The sequence below is a fragment of the Chelonia mydas genome, chromosome 1, assembly GCF_015237465.2.
Source record: "Chelonia mydas isolate rCheMyd1 chromosome 1, rCheMyd1.pri.v2, whole genome shotgun sequence".
Taxonomy (NCBI): Eukaryota; Metazoa; Chordata; order Testudines; family Cheloniidae; genus Chelonia; species Chelonia mydas.
Genome location: NC_057849.1, coordinates 140,770,786 through 140,792,549, shown reverse-complemented (window position 1 = coordinate 140,792,549; position 21,764 = coordinate 140,770,786). Strand labels below are relative to the sequence as shown.

At 43.0% G+C, this 21,764-nt stretch overlaps 1 protein-coding gene across 1 annotated transcript in view; it reads right to left on the bottom strand.

Annotated features, from left to right (window-relative positions):
- Positions 1 to 13,155: 13,155 nt before the first annotated feature.
- Positions 13,156 to 21,764, bottom strand: part of LOC102941598 (organic solute transporter subunit alpha) — a 43,639-nt gene continuing 35,030 nt past the window's right edge. Inside the window, exon 8 of the mRNA XM_037901886.2 lies at positions 13,156 to 19,964. Within this exon, the coding sequence (XP_037757814.1) occupies positions 19,777 to 19,964 (188 nt within the window). The 3' untranslated portion in view covers positions 13,156 to 19,776. The remainder of the gene's footprint in view (positions 19,965 to 21,764) is intronic.

Below are 21,764 nucleotides of genomic sequence, written 5' to 3'. Positions count from 1 at the left end.
AAAGACTCCCAGGAGCCTCATCCCAAGTGACCGAAGGCTGCCTTCATCTTCACTGAGAGCTGTTTGACGTATTAGAATCAGTAGCTCAAATCTTTCTGAAGACCCTAGTCTTTATGTGCACATTATATGCAACTACTAACAGCTGCTTGTGCCAAGATTTTTCCTTAAATTTGCACCTAAACAACTCTTTTCCCCTCAGCAGGCCCTCTCTTGTGCAATGTCAGCAAAGTAGCTCACTCAGCAATATGCACCTGCCAAATTGAAGCTGACATTCATCTTCGTAAGGTGACCTTAGGAAAAAGGTACAGTCCCCTTTTTAAAAAAAAAAGTATAGAGGAGGTCCATGATTATTGTCTCCAGATCAAAGTCTCAGTTTTCAAGGTTTCTTTTGCTAACTGCCAACCTTGCAAGCTCAAAGTGGGATTTAAAAGCAAAGCTGTAGCTTTTTCTTTCTTTTTCTAAGTTTGTACATTATTACAAGGAAAGATTCCAGAGCCTACAGACCCATGGCCACATGTTTCAGTGTCCTAGAGGCCACCCCTTCCAAGTGCAGGGAGGACGATGAATAGCCCATGATCTTTAGTGCAAAAAGTCACAGTATTAGAACATAAGCCCTAGTGACTGGTTTCCATGTGAACGCTGTCTTTGCAAGACAAAGGTTTAGATGCTTCCAGGGGCGGGGGCGAGCAGAGAGAGAGAGAGAGATTCTCTTTCACATGTTTATGTTCCAGTATTGCCAACCTCAGGAGATCAAAAATCATGCATTATTCTTTAAAAAGACCATACCGTGCAGTTTTTTGGTCTATCTTTTGATTTTTGAACTTCTCCTGCCCATCCCGTGTGTGTGTATGTGTATGTGAGACAGAGAGAGAATTAGGGTTGCCCACTTTCCCACATGTATTGGGTAAGGGGAATTTAGTTCCTGCTAAAGGAGTTCACACCCCACATCTACTCTTCCCCTGCCCAGCAATTAATTCAGCCCTTACCCTCCCAGTTCAGCCCCATCCAGCCTCACCTATGCTCCCGCAGGGACTCTTCATATGCTTCTCCCGGGCCTATGTGGGACTGCTATGGGATCCCCTATCCCCCTCCCGGGGGGGCAGCTCCAGAGGCTCTTCACCCTCCTCTCTCCCTTTTCAGGCTGGGTGCTGTAGGCGGGGGGGGGGAAGAATCCTGTCCCTATTGCTCACAGGGAGGGGGGGCAGAGCACCCTGAGCAGCTAGACTCTTAAGTTCCCTCCTCCCTTCTTGTGAGAATGGCTTCAGGCTGCTAGATAGGGAGAGGGCCAGCAGTAGTTCTGATTCTGCCCCAGGAGGTGGGCAAGTGGAGCAGGCAGCCAATCAGAGGGCTCAAATTCACTAAAAGGCTGGAGCTTCTTGCTGCGCATCAACAGATCAGCTCTAGCCCCAGCTAAAATCATGGGCGGTAAGATGGTCTTGTGGTTAAGGCAGTGGACTGGGTCTCAGAAGAGCTGGGTACTGTTCTAGGCTGTACCACAGACTCTCTGGGTGACCTTGGTCAAATCACTTAATCTCTCTGTTCCACAGCTAAAATCATGTCACTGGTGAAAAGATTGTTAGATCTGGCCATGCTGACATCCACAAAATTACGGGGCCTGAAGCTGTGTTTTTCATAGACTTCAAAGGTCTACTCTGCTCCAGGATTTTCAGCACGTAATTACACTCATATTCCACACCCATGAAATGCCAAGTCAGTGCAAATTGCACTCATTTACCTCTTGCACCTATAACCAACATACAATTTTTATCAGCACTGAAATTGGGCCATTGTTATTTCTTCTAAGTTTGTCAAAAGTCTTAATGCAAAGCCTGTCCCAACTGCTGTCAGAAGAGTTTTCTGGAACAATATCTGAATATTTTGGAGGTGGCTACAGCACAAGTACTAAAATTCACAGCATTCTCCTACAGAACAAAGCATGCTGATATTATAGGCCCATCAGAGTCAGTGAGAGTTTGAAGGCAGGTACAATAGCAAATGTGATTAACTTTGTATTGATTTCTCTGCAGTAAATTTTGATTAACTGTCAAATCAAAGAGCTTGTTTCCAGCTGTAATATCAAGATCACAGGCTTAGTTCTCGCCATGTGTGGTTTCAGATGACAAAAAGGACTCCTAACTTATCAAATAGCTAAGAGCATTTCTGCTCTGCTGTTACGGAGACTAAGATGGGGACCCCTCTCTTTCCCATCAGCCTGAGTATTAAAATCAATTTTTTTAAAAATCTTATTTGTACTCTACAAAAAGGTCCCCTCACAAAATCAATTGTTCTTATCTTTTGCAGACGATTTCAGAAACCAGGCTTTTTATTGAAAGTGTATCTCTGATGTATTTGGTCACATTAGACCAGAGGTGGGCAAACTACAGTCCGCAGGACCGTCCTGCCCGGCCCTTGAGCTCCCAGCCAGGGAGGCTAGCCCCTGGCCCCTCCCTTGCTGTCCCTGCTGCCCCCCGCAACCTCAGCTCACTGTGGCACCAGCGCTTTGGCCCGTCGCTCCTGACGAGCAGTGTGGTGGCATGGCTGGCTCCGGCTGGGCGGCGGGGCTGCGAGCTCCTGCCGCTCTGAGTGGCATGGTAAGGGGGCGGGGAGCGGGGGGGTTGGATAAGGGGCAGGGCGTGCCAGGGGGCAGTCAGGGGACAGGGAACAGGGGGCAGTTGGATGGGGTGGAGGTTCGGGGTGGGGGGGCGGGCAGACAGGGGATGGGGAGCAGGAGGGGTTGGCTAGGGGGTGGGACCACGGGGGGCCTGTAAGGGGCGGGTGTGTGGATAGGGGGCGCAGCAGTCAGGGGACAGGGAGCAGGGGAGGGTTGGATAGGGGGGTGGGATCCTGGGGGGCAGTTAGGGGCGGGGGTCCCAGGAGGGGGGGGATCAGGGGACAAGGAGCAGGGTAGGTTGGATGGATCGGGGGTTATGAGGGGGGCAGTCAAGGGGCAGGAAGTGGAAGGGGGTGGATAGGGGGTGGGGGCCACGCTGTTTGGAGAGGCACAGCCTTCCCTACCTGGCCCTCCATAAAGTTTCACAACCGCGATGTGGCCCTCAGGTCAAAAAGTTTGCCCACCCCTACATTAGACGCTGCTTATCCTACAGAAACAATTAGCCAGCAAAACAACTTGCTAAGGGTTGCTAAGTTCCATCAATGGAAATTTTTAAATTAAGAATGACTGTTTTTCTGAATGGTATGTTCTAGTTCAAAGAGGAATTGATCCAGGGAAGGTCTATGGCCTGTGTTGCACAGGCAGTCAGACTAGATGATCACAGTGGTCCCTTCTGGCCTCAGAATCTTATTCATCTAAATGCTATGTTCAAAAACCAGTTAAAGATACTATTTGAATGACTGGTGTGACATCAGTATAGGTGACATAATAATCAGGGATGTAATACATGCATCTCCATTTCGATGGGAACTTCCATCTAGCTGTCAAACACTTTCATTTACCCCCATTTCCTCTTCGGTGCATATGTGTTACTGTGACCCTAAGAACCCCTCAGGGCCGACTGGTAAAGGGTTCACTGTTCTGCAATAGCAACTCCGATCAGGAAAAGCATTATTATCCCAATTATTTTTACATGTGGGAAACAGGCACAGAGAGGGGAAGTAATTTAGCAGAGGGGCCAGGAATAGAATGTCGGTATCCAGACTCCCCGTCCTCTGCTTTATGCACCGGATCATGATCCCTCTCTTGAGTACACGGGGGTCCCATATGTGAGTGATACAGTCCTGGGCATGCCCTCTTCTTCTCTGCTTTATTCATCCCTGTCATACACATCAGTCTCAAGGTTCTAGGTCAGCTACCGCCCTCACCTATGATGGTAGTGGATAAACTGACTGCACCACTGGACCACACCAATAGCACTCCTTGAATGGCAAAGGGGTTGCTGGTAAGTGTCAGGAGGTATTCATCTTCTGTTGTTAAGTGACATCAGCAGACGATCACCACCCACCCCTAAGGAGCAACTGTCTCTCCAGCCCGAATACTGCTCCTAGGCCACCCAAAACCACGTTTAGTCAACCATGGGAGCAGAAAAGATCCCAGTGACAGGGAAAGAACCAGAGGTGACACAAAACTCTTGAGAGACACAATGTAAAGGCTGGGGGCTTGGGAGGGGACAAAACGGCCTCACGCATTGCCTCTGGCCCCTTACCCACGCCCCCCACTATAGGTGCCAGCTCCCTCATCTCCCCGGGGGTGCTCAACCCCCACTCCAACCCTTCCCTCAAGGCCCCATCCCAGCCCTGCTCTTCTCACTCCACTCCTGCCCCGCCTCTTCTCTGTGCCTGCCCTCAGTCCACCCCCACCCCTGCACAGCTGATTTGCACTGGGCAGGAGGCACTGGGAGGGAAGGGAAAAAGCTGATCTGTGGGGCTGCTGGTGGGTGCTGAGCACCCACTGTTTTTTTTCCATGGGTGCTCCAGTCCCAGAGCACCAATGGATGTGGTGCCTATGTCCCACAAGCCTACCACACCCACTCTAAGCTGGCACCACCCAGTTGCCGCTCCCCTCACAGCTCCTCCCACACTGGTCCCATTTTCTCCTTGCTGTGGGCACGGCGCAGTTCAGAGCAGGCTCCAGACACCTACTACTGAGCATCGGTAACTGCGACTGTGAGCAAGGAAGGGACGGGACTCAGACTGCCAGCCTGGTCTCTCTTCCCTGCTCCAGGTGCCTCCTAGTTGGGCTCAGCAGGAGTGCTAGGTACTGGTGCCTTTCTCAGGCACGTCCCTCTCAGCCTTGCTCGGCCTGACTCCCACCCTGGCAGAAATCTGGGGGGGCCATGTGACCCCACGTGCCCTCCCCCATGCGTCACCTCTGGAAAGAACGACAGCTGTTAAGGAGCATGTCTGTGTGGGCTGACTGCTATTCCAACACAGGCAGATGAGGTGAAAATTAACGAGGCTGAACACAGAGCTTCTCTGTCAGAATCTTCAGCTTCTCCCGGGCACCACAGGCCATTAGATACAGAACAGAAACATAACCAGTTGCCTGCAGCATAGAATAGACTTCTATCTAGATTCTTTATGCCATGTCCATCAGCACCTCAGGACAGCAAAGCCTGTGATGGACATATCTGGCATCACATGGAAATAATAGAGAAGTGATAGTCTCCTTAATCCAAGGGGAGAATCATTTTGAAATCTATAAATCTGAAGTAAATGTACAGAATGGAGACCAATTGGTGGAAAGGATGGAGACCTGGGAAGCTTTGTGTTATACCTAGGGTACAATTTGACCCAGAAAAGAGGTGCTTCACAATATTAGGGAGGAGCTTTTAACCTGTACTGGACAAAGAGCAAAATTCATCCCTGCACAAATGGCCAGGCATTACAGACACTTGTTGGAATGATGATAATTAATGGGACTCAGTAATACTAGGGTACAAGTTGTGCACCACTTACATTCACCTAAACCCTGATTTGAGGACCTCAGAAGCTGCAAGCTGGCATGCCCTATAAGTAGTCTTTTGTGGGTCCTTTGCACAGGTGACAATTTCACCCAGAATTAAGCTGTAAGGGGTCATTTTTTTGTACAGCATTAATGATGATTTATTCATTTGGGTTTTTTACAGCACCCAAGCCTACTAGGCACTGTATAGTACAAAGAGAAAGCGTTTGTCCCCAGACTGAAGAAGCTTATGTGATAGATGCATACTAAGTTATTATCAATCAACATTTCTTTCCCTCATGCAGTCTGAGTTTACAATTTTTTTCTGATGGTAATTGAAAGTAAGTGTGATGCTAGGCTACTACATGCAGTATTTGTGGCAAAGATATCAATGATGACAGCTCTTACAGTTTTAAAATATTTGGAATTGTAAATTAAGTTGTTCCTCCCCCCACCCCGCCCTGAAAGCAAACTGATCAGTGAAAGTTGTTTGTTTCCAATATAACAGCAGTATCTGAGGGTGCTTGTTTGGGGTGCCCCAGGTCATTATTTCCCCTAAAACAAGTCACAACAAGTAATCCATGTCTTGCAGCAGCAATGGCAGCAGCAGAAGTGGAAAGCCTAGTTTATATCTGTTTTTGCGGACATTCCTCAAGGCAACTGAGGAGCACACTGTCCTTCAAAATTACAATCACCTAGACTTATTTACAAGCACAGAAACGGAGCTTTTGGGTGTTAAACTGCAATTTTAGCAATTAAAGAAGAAAACTGAAGGAAAAATGTAAACAGTACAAAGAGTCTCTAATAAGGTTATGTGCTTATTAAGGCACCTCTTGCTTCTCTCAATAATAATGTTTTCTAGGGATATTTTTGGAATGGATTGAAAGAGGTAAGAAATGGACAATTGTGAACTGTTCAAGTGTGCCACCTAGTGGCACTCATTTGTACTATAATGAAATCCACATGAATACTTGATATGACACAATAATCATCTTGTATACACTTTACAAGCTTTTTACACCTTGTCACTAATTATATACTGTGGAGATTAACCAATAGAATGTGAGATTGCTTAAAAATCAATGTGTTTTTCTATAACAGCCAACATCTTATGATAAAGAAGAAATCAGATTGGACCCTCTATAGCTGATGTATCTGCATAACCCATGAAGAATTACAATCTGGGGCTATTTTAATTAGTAAATTAGTGACACTAAGGACTGGAAAAACTCTGACTTCCAAAGCTATCCATTTCTGTGAAAGATTCATATATTATCTTGTTGCCCATTGCCATTTAGTAATTTACATATGAATTTAAACATGTGTTCAGAGGACCTGACAAAAGTATGGTGAAAAGCTAGGTGAGAGGTAATCTTAGTTGAAATGGGGTGAAGAAGTAGATTTTTTTTCAGCCCTAACTTTCTCAGTCCTGATCCTGGGAAGAGTTTGGCAAGTGTTTAAGTTTGCTCAATTGAATAGTTCTGTTCAAGTCACTGAAGTTACACATGTGTAAATTTTTGCATGCTCAGGGAGTTAGGAACCTAAACACCTTTGAGGAGCTGATCCGGAAATATTATGCATTTTCTAAGTTGCAGTAGGCTCTTAAAGATACTTCTAGAAAAAAAGAAAAAGGCTGCATAAGAACGGCCCTTCTAGGTCAGACCAAAGGTCCATCTAGCCCAGTATCCTGTCTTCTGACAGTGGCCAGTGTCAGGTGCCACAGAGGGAATGAACAGAACAGGTAATCATCAAGTGATCCATCCCCTGTCGCTCATTCCCAGCTTCTGGCAAACAGAGGCTAGAGACACAATTCCTGCCCATCCTGGCTAATAGCCATTCATGGACCTATCCTCCATGAATTTATCTAGTTCTTTTTTGAACCCTGTTATGGTCTTGGCTTTCACAACATCCTCTGGCAAGGAGTTCCACAGGTTGACTGTGCGTTGTGAGAAGAAATGCAGCTTTTTGTATACTTTGATGTGATTGTTATACAACTATTTGTCTGTGCCTTTCTATATATGAGTACAGCTCATTTGAAACTAGTAAAATAGGCAAAAAATGAACAGCATGCCATTCACTTTTCTTCTAGCAGGGATGACCGTCTTATACCAGATTTGGTAAATAATGTGTCAACCTTTACTGCAGCAACTCCCGTGTTAAGCCACTCACAGTTAAGATGTTGAAAGAAAAGACAAGAGTGGCTGGAAAGAGAGATCCAAAAAATATATATGTTTAAAAATCACTTTAAAAGTCTATTTTGTTGATAAATTGTGTGGTAAAGCAATTGATTATACTCCGGTTTATTATGAAATATATTCAAGAGACCAAATAACCAATGTCAGTCAAGTTTATTGTTAAAAGCCAATAATAATATAGTACAGGAAACCAATTCAATATAATACTAGTCTCTGGGAAGCCATCTTGTGCATCACTGTTACATTCACCTTACACAGAAAGTGCTCCCAAAGTTAAACATTTTAGCTGGTAGTATGTATAGGATGATTTTACAAGTCACTAAAATTCAACCCATCAGTTTGTTTTGGTTCCTTTCCTTATCTGTCTTTTGTATACTAATATCGCAGGCACTGGTCCATGAAGGAACCTTCTATGTTTGTATGATTGTATCAAGGTTGGACTGTCATGTATCTTATCCTCTTCCTTTGAGATGTTTCAGTAGGAGCCTGTAAGAGTAACTTCCTTTCTGTTGCTATGCTAAAGCACTCATCTGTCCTGATATTGATAACTTCCATATTTTCTCAAGCCAAAACTCACTTCGGTCAGTGCAAGGGATTCTTAGAATAAGTGACCAGGGTTATATAAAAATCATGGCCAATTTAGGCTATAACGCTATACTATTTGTGCTTAATGAATACTAATATGTGTATATATATATATATATATATATATATACACACACACACACATAAATAAAACACACACACACGCACTAGTCAGCATATATTGGTCAATTTTTTGTAACAAATTTAATTTTTTTAGGCTGAAAAATCAGGATGTATTATTCAGAGACTGGCAGCTATAGTCAATTTACAGTTAAAAATATATGAAGACTATTGATATGTTTGCATATTATCTAGAAATTGTTTCCAACAATAGTTCCATGCTGTCATTTATATGTTAGATTGTTCATATATAGCCAGGGAGTAGGCTTTTCATCTGGCATTAGCAACTGTATTAGCCTATTGTCTGTCTATGTTTTGTTTGCTACTTTTGTAGCAAATTCAAATCAAATCTTTCTAAATCAAAAACTGATCTTTTTCCCTGCGGTAGCTTTTCTATTTTTGCAACTGGAGAAGCATCTCAAGATTTAATCAAGTCTCAAACAATAAGTGAACAAATACTTAGTAGAATGATTTACTAGTCAGACTCCTGTAGTTGTAATTTTCTGCTTGCTGGTGACATCTGCTTCATTAATATCTTTTATATACTGAAATATGAACTTCCAGAACCAAGTGCTGATTTAAATCCTGTGTAGCAGGATACCTACCTGGTTATTATAATTGGCCTGCTACACAGGATTTAAATCAGCACTTGGTTCTGGAAGTTCATATTTCAGTATATAAAAGATATTAATGAAGCAGATGTCACCAGCAAGCAGAAAATTACAACTACAGGAGTCTGACTAGTAAATCATTCTACTAAGTATTTGTTCACTTATTGTTTGAGACTTGATTAAATCTTGAGATGCTTCTCCAGTTGCAAAAATAGAAAAGCTACCGCAGGGAAAAAGATCAGTTTTTGATTTAGAAAGATTTGCCTCAGGGTGAAATTCGTCAGGGCCAAGTCCCACTTATGCTCTCAAAATAGGATTAACATAAAGCATAGAACAAAACGCTAACCCTCTGCCCAGGGGTGAGTTTCACCCCATGAGCTTTGGGCTTATACTATGAAGGGCTTTATTGCCACTTGTACACCACTGTAACTGTGCTGGGTGCTTTATGGACGGATACAAAATGTTGGCTGAGATTTTCAAAGTTGAATAGGGCATTGAGCCAAACAATTGCCTTTGAAAATTGTAGCTATTGCCTCTGCCCAGTACCCCTGAAGTCAGTCGCAGGTTTGCGGGATCAAGTGCCAAGTGACGACACAAATGAGAAGGGGGTGTAACAAAAATCAGGGAGAGGGACCGCAAGAGGTAAATAGAATAATGCAGGTTTCGGAGTAGCAGCCGTGTTCATCTGTATCCGCAAAAAGAACAGGAGGACTTGTGGCACCTTAGAGACTAACCCATTTATTTGAGCATAAGCTTTCGTGAGCTACAGCCCACTTTATCGCATGCATAAAAAATCGGAGGCATCCGATGAAGTGAGCTGTAGCTCACGAAAGCTTATGCTCAAATAAATTGGTTAGAATAATGCAGGTACTCGTATTAACATTGCAGAGCTTGAGGGCTTTGTGGTTAGTTTTCAAATTAAGCCATCACAATGAGGGACAACTTAGGTTTACAGGGCCATGAAGAAGGTACTTTTTAAAGAGAGGCTGAGTAGAGGAGGAGGAGGCAGCAGCATGGCACAGCAGGCCAGGTAGGGGGTTCCTGGTAGAACGGGATACATAGAGGATGCTCAGAGGTAAGAAGAGGAGAGGGAAATAGAGTGGGTGGTTGTTCTTAACTTAGTCTCACAAAAATATGCCATCCAGGATGGGAAAGTAGACAGGACCCACTATAACAGATACATTAACAAGGGGCCTGATTCTGCCTTCATTCAGACAGGCAAAATTTCAAGAGCATTGCACCAATGAAAGAACACAATTTAGCCCTAAGTTGCCCATTTTAGTTTTGCTAGTATGGAGACCTGTTCAGTCAGAACTGTCCTGAGCGCAATAATTTATTTCTCATGGAGTATGAAGTTGGCATTAGATGATAGCTCAGTTCAGACCCACTCCATTTCTTTGAAGTAAAAGAAATTATAGAAATTCTCCAAACAAGGGACCTGAACTGCACCCAATTCTCCCATCAAGTCTACATGTGATTGCAATGTGATCTGCAGCTGGTGGGGGTGGGCTCAGCAATGGTGGATGTTCCACATAAAGAAGAGAAAATATTTGCCTAAATGTTGCAAAAAAATAAAATAAAAAAATCCCAAGTCATGAAACCTCACTTATGACTCTTAGAATCTTACATTCAGCAAACTGCCTGTAACCCACGCAACCAAATCAAATGTGCAAGATCTGTATTATATATAGCTCACAGGTAGCAGCTGCTGATGGCATTGACAAAAGCACATAGACACACAGTGACCGTGCAACAGATGAATGGATAATGGAACTGCAGTCCAGAATCCAAGCAGAAAAATAATCCATACCTAATGAGATACCCTAAAGCAGATGTGCATGAGAAGAGATTGGACAGATGATGCAAATAGGAATGTTAACAGCTCCCACTGTTAACATCCTATCCAATGACACTGCCCACACAGCATTAATGTTGCTGGACAGCCATACACATGTATGATTGGCAACAGCATTTTCATGGAGAGTGGAAATTTAGTTTACATTAATTTAGAAATACAGTATAAAAAGACCAAGGCCCAAACCCATAACAGCTATTTGACCTATTCAGAACACATTGGTTAAATGAAACATTAATTCAAAAGTAAAGTGCCCCCACACTAGTTACACACCCCTGAATGATAAACAGTACACATCCCTACACAGATGGCTTCCAATATATGCATAGTCAGTAGACCAGTAATGTGACCAGCATATAAATAATTGACTCTTTACTATCTTAGTCACTGATCCACCCCAAGTCCTCCCAGGGATTAGTAACCCTACCCAGGCACCAATTTCTGCTGAGGATCCAGTACATTCAGAGTGAATGAGGTGCAAGTTAAAGCTACCTTAAGCAGTTTTCAATTGCCTTTTTTTTTTAAAAATGTTGTTTCTCAAGGGGAACATAGTTAATGAAGACTTGGATGTTGCCCATCTGCTGCCATTGTCTACGAACAGACTGCATACACCACTTTCTGAGCCCCCTTGCTCACGACAAGAACATGACTAGTCCTCTCATGAGTTGAGCTAGCACCCTTTTGTCAAAAACCTATGCTGTACTAGACAGGCCAATGAATCCCCTGGACTAGTGTAGGTTTAATAATCTAGAGATTAAATCCTGTTCTTCTGCTAATCCCTTAAACCATCTGTCATAAATATAAAGGGCAGGGTAAACACCTTTAAAATCCCTCCTGGCCAGAGGAAAAACCCTTTCACCTGTAAAGGGTTAAGAAGCTAGGATAACCTCGCTGGCACCTGACCACAGTGACCAATGAGGAGACAAAATACTTTCAAAGCTGGAGGGGGGGAGAAACAAAGGGTCTGGGTCTGTCTGTGTGATGCTTTTGCTGGGAACAGAACAGGAATAGAGTCTTAGAATTTAGTAAGTAATCTAGCTACATATGCGTTAGATTATGATTTCTTTAAATGGGTGAGAAAATAAGCTGTGCTGAATGGAATGGATATTCCTGCCTTTGTGCCTTTTTGTAACTTAAGGTTTTGCCTAGAGGGATTCTCTATGTTTTGAATCTAATTACCCTGTAAGGTATTTACCATCCTGATTTTACAGAGGTGATTCTTTTTACTTTTTCTTCTATTAAAATTCTTCTTGTAAGAAACTGAATGCTTTTTTCATTGTTCTTAAGATCCAAGGGTTTGGGTCTGTGGTCACCTATGCAAATTGGTGAGGATTTTTAATCAAACCTTCCCCAGGAAGGGGGGTGCAAGATTTTGGTGAGGATTTTGAGGGGAAAGACATTTCAAAGACTCTTTCCCAATAATAAACCCGGTTAGAAGTTTGGTGGTGGCAGCAAAAGTCCAAGGGCAAAAGGTAAAATAGTTTGTACCTTGGGAAGCTTAACCTAAGCTGGTAAAAGTAAGCTTAGGAGGTTTTCATGAAGGTCCCCACATCTGTACCCTAGAGTTCAGAGTGGGGAAGGAACCTGGACACCATCCAATACTGCTACATAGATAGCATTCCAAAAGAAGAGTTACCATGCATTTGTATATTCATATTTCAGTAAGGTGATTCTGCAACAGGATAGAAATTCCATAAGAATTGTCCTATTGCAATCTAGAGGCTTCAAACCAAGGCCCTGGCCTAATAACAAGGTTCACCTAAACAGATCTCATTACAGGATTGGGCCAGTAATTCGGGGAGGATAGTGGAGAAAACAAATAAATAAGTGAGAGTGGGGAAATAGAGAGATCTTCATTCAAAATTAGTGGCCTGTAGCAAATGAAGTCCAAGTCTGAGGCCCATGTTGCTTATCCACACTAACACTAAGAGATACAAGTAAATATAAAATCAAGTTTACTACATAAAAAACATCAGACATTATGCATTCGAGATCTCTGAAAGTATGGCAACAAACAAAGCTCTTGGGGAACATAGATCACACCCTCTCTCATTCCAAGGAAACTAATCCTTTACCCATTAGCCTTCACATAGGTTTAGATGTTATACCATGTGGTAATTATTTCCGAATCACAAGTGCAAACACTCACCCTGATTGGAAAATTAGCAGATTTCAAACTCAGGTAATTTGCCCCTAATGAGGAACTTGTTGAACTGAATTTAACAATTAGCTCATACCCTTTGCTGGCTGTGTATGACAGGGCTACAGAAAGGCTCAGAAACTCACCTATTCAAAGATTTTCAGTGAAAACCCAGAAATATTATCCTACTTCTCTACGTAGCCTTTAGACTGATAGTTCAAGGATTATGGTCCTTGAAGAGCTGGCTGATCACATGATCCCGGCTCGCCTCCTTGTTTCCAGTTGCTAAACTGCATTAAAAGATGCTAAAAAAAACCACATTACTTCCCTAATGTTACTTTTCCACATGAGCAGCTGCTGTAGTTGCCAGATGGGTGCTGTGCAATTAGGTATCAGAGAAGAGACGGTCCATATACAGTTGTGAATGGTAGAACATAACAGTCAATGCAAGGGGAAATGTCCACAAGATAATCTCACTGTTAAATTGTGATCTACACTAGAATTGGTTGAAAGCCTTTGAAATTTCACCAGTTTTGTTTTTTGGGTTTTTTTTTTTAATTTGTCAACATTTGGGGAAAGCATTTGCTGTTTTCAAACAAGCGTTTTACAGTGGTTAACATTTTACAGCAATTGGGAACTCTGATGGAAAAGTTTTCAATTAGATTCGCAAGTTTTCAATCCCTGTCCTACAGTGGTGCAGCCCTGGCATACCAAGAGCTTTATCATTTGTCACTGTAACTGGCATCAGTATATGCCCAGAGAACACGTCAGCAAGTCAAAAAAAGGACAACATGCAGCGGAGAAAGGGTAAAGAGAATCTTTTTTGCAAAAAAACAAAGGACACTTGAGAGATACACCTGTACGTGCTGCCTCTTTGACTGCCTTTGTGCTGAAGCAGTAGGTATTTTAATAGAAGCTGAGATTCTGAGGCGTGAAGAATGCCATATTTACGCAAGGAGACTGTAGAGCTTGTCTACCTATGAGGTTGCACTTTGACCTCTCAGAAACTACATTAGGGTGTGCCTTAAAGAGAAAAGAGCACAGGAGTATTCTGTATATTTTCTCTTATGAATCAACTGTATAAAGGTCCACTTCTCACACCAATTCCACAGGCTGGAAAAATTGATCTAGATGACCTCTCACCCAAAGATTATGCAGGCTGGAGATTTGAACATAGCAAACAGCAAATCATTGTATTGTTCTGCCTAGTAAGTTATCTTCTCCTCGAGGTGGAATGAAAAAGAAAACTACCCACTTTGTGGAGGTGCTGGTTCCCCCTCTGTACAATAATGGTAGGATTAGATAGTTGGTACCCAGTTTTAAAGGACTTTCAAAATATGCAATATAACGGTGCATATATTCTGCTTTTCACCCATCACTCTTAAATTGCTTTATAAAAATGTGTGTCTATTTTACATTGGGGATGCAGAGACACAAGCAGATTAAATAATTTGCCTGGGGCCAGAAGGCAAATCAGTGGTAGGGTCAGGAAGAGAATCAGGGTCCAAAATAGTTAAGAGACTGTACAAAAAGAGTAAAGATGATAAATGGCAATGTATCAGTTTGGGGGAAAGAGAGCATAGGGATCTGTGGTCTTTATTTACCAGTCATGATCTGCTGGAGAGGATAAACATGACAGTAATGATGTTTGCAAATTATATTATTTGACTTAGTCTCCGTATACATCACCCCACCTGCCCTCTCCACTCTACCAATGACACCAGCCTCAGTACTCCTGTTATGTCCTTCTCTCACAGACGGCCGCATCTCTGAGGCCTCTTCCATGCTACCCTTAAGCTTAGCATGCTCTTCCCTTCCCTGTTCCAGCATTGCCAATGCTTGTGAGTTTATTGCAATATTTGGTGGTTTTCCTAAAGGCCCAGCCCCTGGATTCATGGGATTACCAGGGAATCTCAGATTTCATTTTTTAAAAAGTAAGTTTCCACTCCTTATAACTGTGGAGAAAAGCCTGAAAGCATGAACTCTAAAGGCTCAGAAAGCAGAAGGCAAGTAAATTATTTTTCAAAAATCTCATGATTTTAAAGCCAAGTTCCTGATTTTGGAGGCCCGACTTGTGGTTTTTTGAAAATATGGGGATGGCAATGCTGCTGGGCCCAACAGCCTTGATCTTGCAGCAGCATCTGTGAAGGTGCAATTGCAGGGTCAGCGCCTGAGCTGCCCCTCCCTCACCACATCCAAACCATTCTAAAAAGGCACTTCTGCCATCTCACCTATTAGCAGTGAGGGGGAAGAAAAACAACAACAAAAAGCCCAAATTGTCCATGCATGGCCACACCTTGCTATACAACCACACAAGAACTGTACTGTCACTCTTGTCCTTTTCTGTTTATTATTCTCCTCAGTCTCACTAGTTTTCCAAATGCTTACAACATTTTAACCTTTGATTGCATGTCCCCTGCACTTCTAGCTCCAGTTCTTTGTTTAATATGGATGGTTCTTTTTATCATCACAAAAGGCATGATAAAAATCTCTCTCCTTTCTTATATGGAAATCTGAAGCAGGCTTGGCATCAAAGATATGAGATGTTCACCCCGAGATATCTCATTTTATGGCAGCTGTCTGAAATTTGACTCATGGAACTTGAAGATCAGTTACTCTCCGACCGAGAGAGCCTTGACATTATAGTATTTGTAAACCTTTAACATCACAAATACACACCATTGGAAACAAAATATTCTTACTCATTGAGAAGTGATCGTTACCAGAGTGAGGAGAAAGCACCTCAGAATGCCGAAGGTCGAGCTAGGAGGAAAGACACATTACAAATATAAAGTAGAACACATTGTCATGGTTTATTTTTGGATAATTAAAATAAAACATTAACAACAACAAAATTGATACATTCTGCCACTTTCATGATCATTTTGGCTCTATTCAGGAAAGCATTCCAATTCAGGAAAACACTTAAACACATGCTTAAAATTACGCAAGACCTGTTCTGACCTAATTAGGGTTATACATAAGCATGTGCATAAATGCTTTTCAGAACTGGGGCCTTGGGTCCAGATCCTCAACGGTATTTAGGTTCCTAACTTCAACTGATTTCAGTGGAAATCTGTCTTCTTAGCTGCCAGCGCAAAAGTCCACTTAATCCACTTGCTAATCACTACCTACGCTGTAAATTTCATTGCTCAAATATGCAGTGTAGTTGTAATTGTCAGTCCTACCTTGAATGGTCCTTTAGAGTATATGCTAACTACTTATGCTCAGAAGTCTGTTCCACCTTGCATTTAGCTGTGACGCTGGAGTACCTTTCCCAAACCTAGAGAAGAGCTCTGCGTGGATCGAAAGCTTGTCTCTCTCACCAACAGAAGTTGGTCCAATAAAAGATATTAGCTCACCCACCTCGTCTTTCTATTGCTCAAATCTGACACATGAATAATAGTAGAAGTATTAAAAATCTACTCTAAAAGCATAATAGCTAAAGAGACTCTCGGTTAAACTAAGCTCACATTGATTTTAAAATATAAATCTATTTTAATGAGCATTTCAGATATGTGATTGTGACAAAGGCTTGGATGACAGTGATGGAAAATGAAGCCTTCTCTCCACAGAATAGGTTAATCAGAGGCAGTATCAATATAGGCTTCTTGCTTTGCCCAGATGACACACCTTTAACTGTGTGTGGGAAGATCCAAGTCATTCAGTCTCCATGCCTGTTCCCAACACTTAATTTGAGTTCTAAATCCCCATGTATACTAGGAAATTGATCAGTTATTAGCAACAGGTCCCAGTGAAGCAATGCTGAAAGCCATTGAATTTAATGTATGGAACAAAACAATTTTCAACATCATTAGAGAAAAAGCATGACTTTTGAAAACGATTTTGTCCCATTTGCACGAGCAATTAAATTGTTTCCAATCCCAATTCATGAGAAGACTTGTTGGCTCTAAATAGTCTATTTTCCCCATTTGGGGTCCCAGGAAGTCACAGCCAGCCACTATAAAACACTAGCAAATGCCATCTTATGTGGATAGGTATTAGATTACAACTATGGGAGTAACTATGCTAATTGCTGTGGTTAAGTATCTGTGGCCTTGTCTACACTTAGAAAATATATCATGTTAGAAAACGTGCTAAACAACAAGATGTTAAACATGCTTTGGCATATAGCATGGACAAGTACAATCGTGTTTAAAAAGTGTAAGCTGGTCATGATTAACCTTAGTGGGAGAATCTAGAAGCTAAGTCATATCTGATATCATGTATTTAAAACAGATACATTTTCCTAGTGTACATATGGTCAAAGCATCCATGCCCAATGTGAACTAGAGAAGCCAGAAGAGACTGAGAAGGAGCTGAATGCTGCTCTCTCATGACACACAACTCCTGACAGCTTACTAAACATTACATGGTGTCAGAAGTTATATCAAACCAAAAATGGAGCAATTAGCCTCCTCAAAGAACACTGGATTTCCAGGGACCCCTTACGATAGACGGAAATTCATTGAAATGAGACTAACCAATGGGTGTCAGTGATGGCAGTATTTGGACCAACAAGTCTAAAAACAGTCTAAGTCTTAGTGTAGTGTTTCTTAAACTGGGGGTCCTGACCCAAAAGGGGGTCACAAGACTATTGTGGGGGGGTCATGAGAGCGGCATCTGCTGGCAAGGTGCCCAGCTCTGAAGTAAGCAGCAGAGCAGAAATAAGGGTGGCATGGTATGGGAGGAGGGACATCAGAGCTTGAAATACTTTCAAATGGCGGCCCAGCAAAAAAAGTTTGAGAACCCCTGTCCCTAGTGGGCTTCAGGATGGCTCAGGATTGGGGGTGAGGGGGAGCAATTATTTGAAAATGATTCCTGTTAATAAAAATACTTAGCTTTATAGAAAAATGTGTATACATTATCTCAAAGTGCTTCACAAAGATAGTTAAGTATCATTATCCCCATTTTACAGATGGGGACACTAAGGCACAGCAGGTCAGTGGCAGAGCACAGAACATAACCCACCTCACCTATCTCCTAGTCCCATACCTGATCCATTGGATCACACTGCCTCCCATGGGGAGGACTACTGATAGCTATTATTAAATAGTCATGAATGGTTACTGTGTGCTTACTGGTATAAAGCAGTGGTTCTCAACCTGGGACATGCATACCCCTGAGGGTACGCAGAGGTCTTGCAGGGGGTACATCAAATCATCCAGGTATTTGCCTAGTTTTACAACTGGCTACATAAAAAGCACAAGCGAGGTCAGTCCAAATTTAAATTTCATACAGACAAATGAGAAAGTAACCAATTTTTCAGTAATAGTGTGCTGTGACACTTCTGTATTTTTATGTCAATATTGTAAGCAAGTAATTTTAAGTGAGGTGAAACTTGGGGTATGCAAGACAAATCAGACTCCTGAAAGGGGTACAGTAGTCTGGAAAGATTCAGAATCACTGGTATAAAAAAAGACAGGAAAAAGTGACAGCCCTCACCAAAGAGCTTATCATCTACTGAGCTGAATATCGCATGCAGGATGTTTTGGGGTCTGAAAGGATATATATACTGAGGTATGTTAGCTGTTGTGGGTTTGGTGAGAAGAGTGAGAGTTGAGGAGGGATTTGAACAAAGAGAGGGTGGGCACCTGAATTGTTGGAACAGGGAGAGAGCTCCAAACACAGAGGTGGCTACATGAAATGAGGAAAAAAACAAAAAGAGTGAGTCTCCAGTGTTGCCACATTATATAAAGACCATAATATGTGCAAACCTGTATTATATCAATTCACATTTACACTGCAGGGTTCAAACAAGCTGATGGGACCTAAACTGTCTGACAACTGCATGAAATTATATGGAGACAGAAATCTCTCACTCTGTGTATGTATCTGTCAAGGTTCCTCTCCCACTCTGAACTCTAGGGTACAGATGTGGGGACCTGCATGAAAACCTCCTAAGCTTACTTTCACCAGCTTAGGTTAAAACTTCCCCAAGGTACAAATTAATTTTATCCTTTGTCCCTGGATCTCCACTGCCACCACCAAACTCTAACTGGGTTTACTGGGAAACGTAGTTTGGACACATCTTTCCCTCCAAAATCCTCCCTTGCACCCCACTTCCTGGGAAAGGTTTGGTAAAAATCCTCACCAATTTGCATAGGTGACCACAGACCCAAACCCTTGGATCTTAGAACAATGAAAAAACATTCAGTTTTCTTACAAGAAGACTTTTAATAGAAGTAAAGGAATCACCCCTGTAAAATCAGGATGGTAGGTACCTTACAGGGTAATTAGATTCAAAACATAGAGAATCCCTCTAGGCAAAACCTTAAGTTACAAAAAAGACACACAGACAGGAATAGTCATTCTATTCAGCACAGTTCCTTTCTCAGCCATTTAAAGAAATCATAATCTAACACATACCTAGCTAGATTACTTACTAAAAGTTCTAAGACTCCATTCCTGGTCTATCCCCGGCAAAAGCATCACACAGACAGACACAGACCCTTTGTTTCTCTCCCTCCTCCCAGCTTTTGAAAGTATCTTGTCTCCTCATTGGTCATTTTGGTCAGGTGCCAGCGAGGTTACCTTTAGCTTCTTAACCCTTTACAGGTGAGAGGATTTTTCCTCTGGCCAGGAGGGATTTTAAAGGGGTTTACCCTTCCCTTTATATTTATGACAGTATCTCTGGAAAATAAGGAGGTTTATCCTCCCACTTTTTGGTCCTTTCTGTCCAGGTCACAGGAATTTATACCAGAAGCTGTTCCAGCTTGGAAATCTGCTATTTGCAGTATAAGGATATAAAGGCTGCAATGGACGTCTCCTCAAGTAAAGAATATACATTAGTCAGGATCTTGCCATGGGCAAGCTGAGTTGGGCTACAAGTATTGTCCCAGCTTTCACAAGACAGCACATCCATCCACCTTCTACACATTTTGGGTTCCATCTTCAATAAATTTGCCTTTTAGGTTGATCTTGGTGTTCTGTTTGCTGTCGCTAGTTTCCTGGTCAGTGCACTCTGGAAGTTTCAGATCATCATATCTTTTCCTATACACCACCCTTGAGATCAGTGTTATCAGAAACATTTCCATTATGAGGAGCTGTTGATTCATATCTGGCAAAAAAAAAAAAAAAAAAAGAAATCACGTCAGAATTGGGGAAGAAGAGAACAGTAGGTTTAACTCATCCCCATTTGCCCAAAGGGCATAGGCACTGACTTTTATTTTTCCCTGGGGGTGCTCCACCCCTGCTCTGCCCCAAGGCCCTGCCCCAACTCTACCCCTTCCCCTGAGGCCCCACCCTCGCTCCACCTCTTCCCACCCCCGCTCCGCCCTCTCCCTGAGGCTCTGCCCTCGCTCTGCCTCTTCCCGCCCCCCGCTTCAACCGCTCCTGGGGGCCCCCGTCCACCCGCCGCTCGCTGGTCTCCACTGAGAGCTCCCCCCAGCCACCAAACAGTTGATTGGGGTGCCACCAAACAGCTGTGGCTGGTGGGTGCTGAGCACCCACTATTTTTTTCCATGGATGCTTTAGCCCTGGAGCACCCACAGAGTCAGCACCTATGCCAAGGGAAGCAGCTTCCTCCTAAGCCAGCAAGTGGCTGTTGTAGCCCAGGTGGGATTCACCCCTGCAGAGGGTAGCCAGGATTTTCAGGCTAAGCTGCCAAAGAGCCACAGAAGCTCTGTAGGCAAAAGTTGCCTTGGGATGGGTTGAATTAACACATCTCCTGGATGCCCAGGCCTCCCCCCTCCCTAGCAAGTGTTGGCTTGGGGAGGGTGCGGGGAAGGTTCCTTGCTCCTGGCTCCTTCCAAGGATGAGACTGGTGCTACTACCTCCCATTTCTGGGTGGAGTTGCAGCTGGGAGCCTTGCTTCAGGGTTACACTGCTGGGAGATGGGAGTGAATAAGGTCTAAAGCCTGGTTTACACTTAAAAGTTAGGTCAACGTAGCTGTGGAGCTCAGAAATGTGAAAAATTCACAGCCCTGCGCGCCCTAGCTATGCCAACTTAACCCCTGATGTAGATACGGCCTTGCTGATGGAACAATTTTTCCATTGACCTAGCTATCACCACTGAGGCAGGTAGATTACCGACTTCTATAGAAAAACCTTTTTCACCACTGTAGGAAGCATCTACATCAGTGGTCCCCAATCTGTGGGGCATGCTGTGACATTCTGTACCCCAAAGTAACACCTGGGTGCCCCCATATTCACCAGTGTTATAGAATTGCAACAAATCTTGTACAAAATATGACATGTAAGGTGTCAATGGAAAAGATATGATTTACTGATTATGATTATCCTGTTTGTATGCATGTATCATTTTTGTATCTGAAGTTATGAATATTAACTATGGGCCAGTATGTCAAATGTGTTTACTCCTGGGTAACACCCATAGTGTAGTTTACATCCAGTCTAGCCAACACATTGTGAATGAACTAATCAAGGAAAGGGCCCACCAATAAACACAATGGGCCATGGGAAAAGCTTTTCCCCACCCGATGGACTTTCCTGTGAACATTCTAGCCAGAATATGGGTAATGGCCCCTGCTAGGACTCATCCAAGCATGCAAGGGCATGTGACTTGATCATGTGACACTGGACTCCATCTTGTGCCTGTACTTTACTGTACAAACTGTGCTGGGGACTTTGCTTGGAACAAAGAAGTTCCCTCCTCATGGAAGAAGCTATACAAGGGGGAAGTGACATCATCACTGGGCCTCACTCCTCCTACAACAAAACATCTGGAAACACCTTAGGAACAAAGACTGAACTGAGGATGTAGTCCCAGTCTGAAGGGATTTATAGCCTGTGTAAGGAAGATTGTTGGACTGTTTGCAGCATCAGGGTGAGACACTGCTTGATTCAAATCCTGTCTAGTATATAGAACTTAGATTGCAATTTTGTTTTGTTTTTTCTT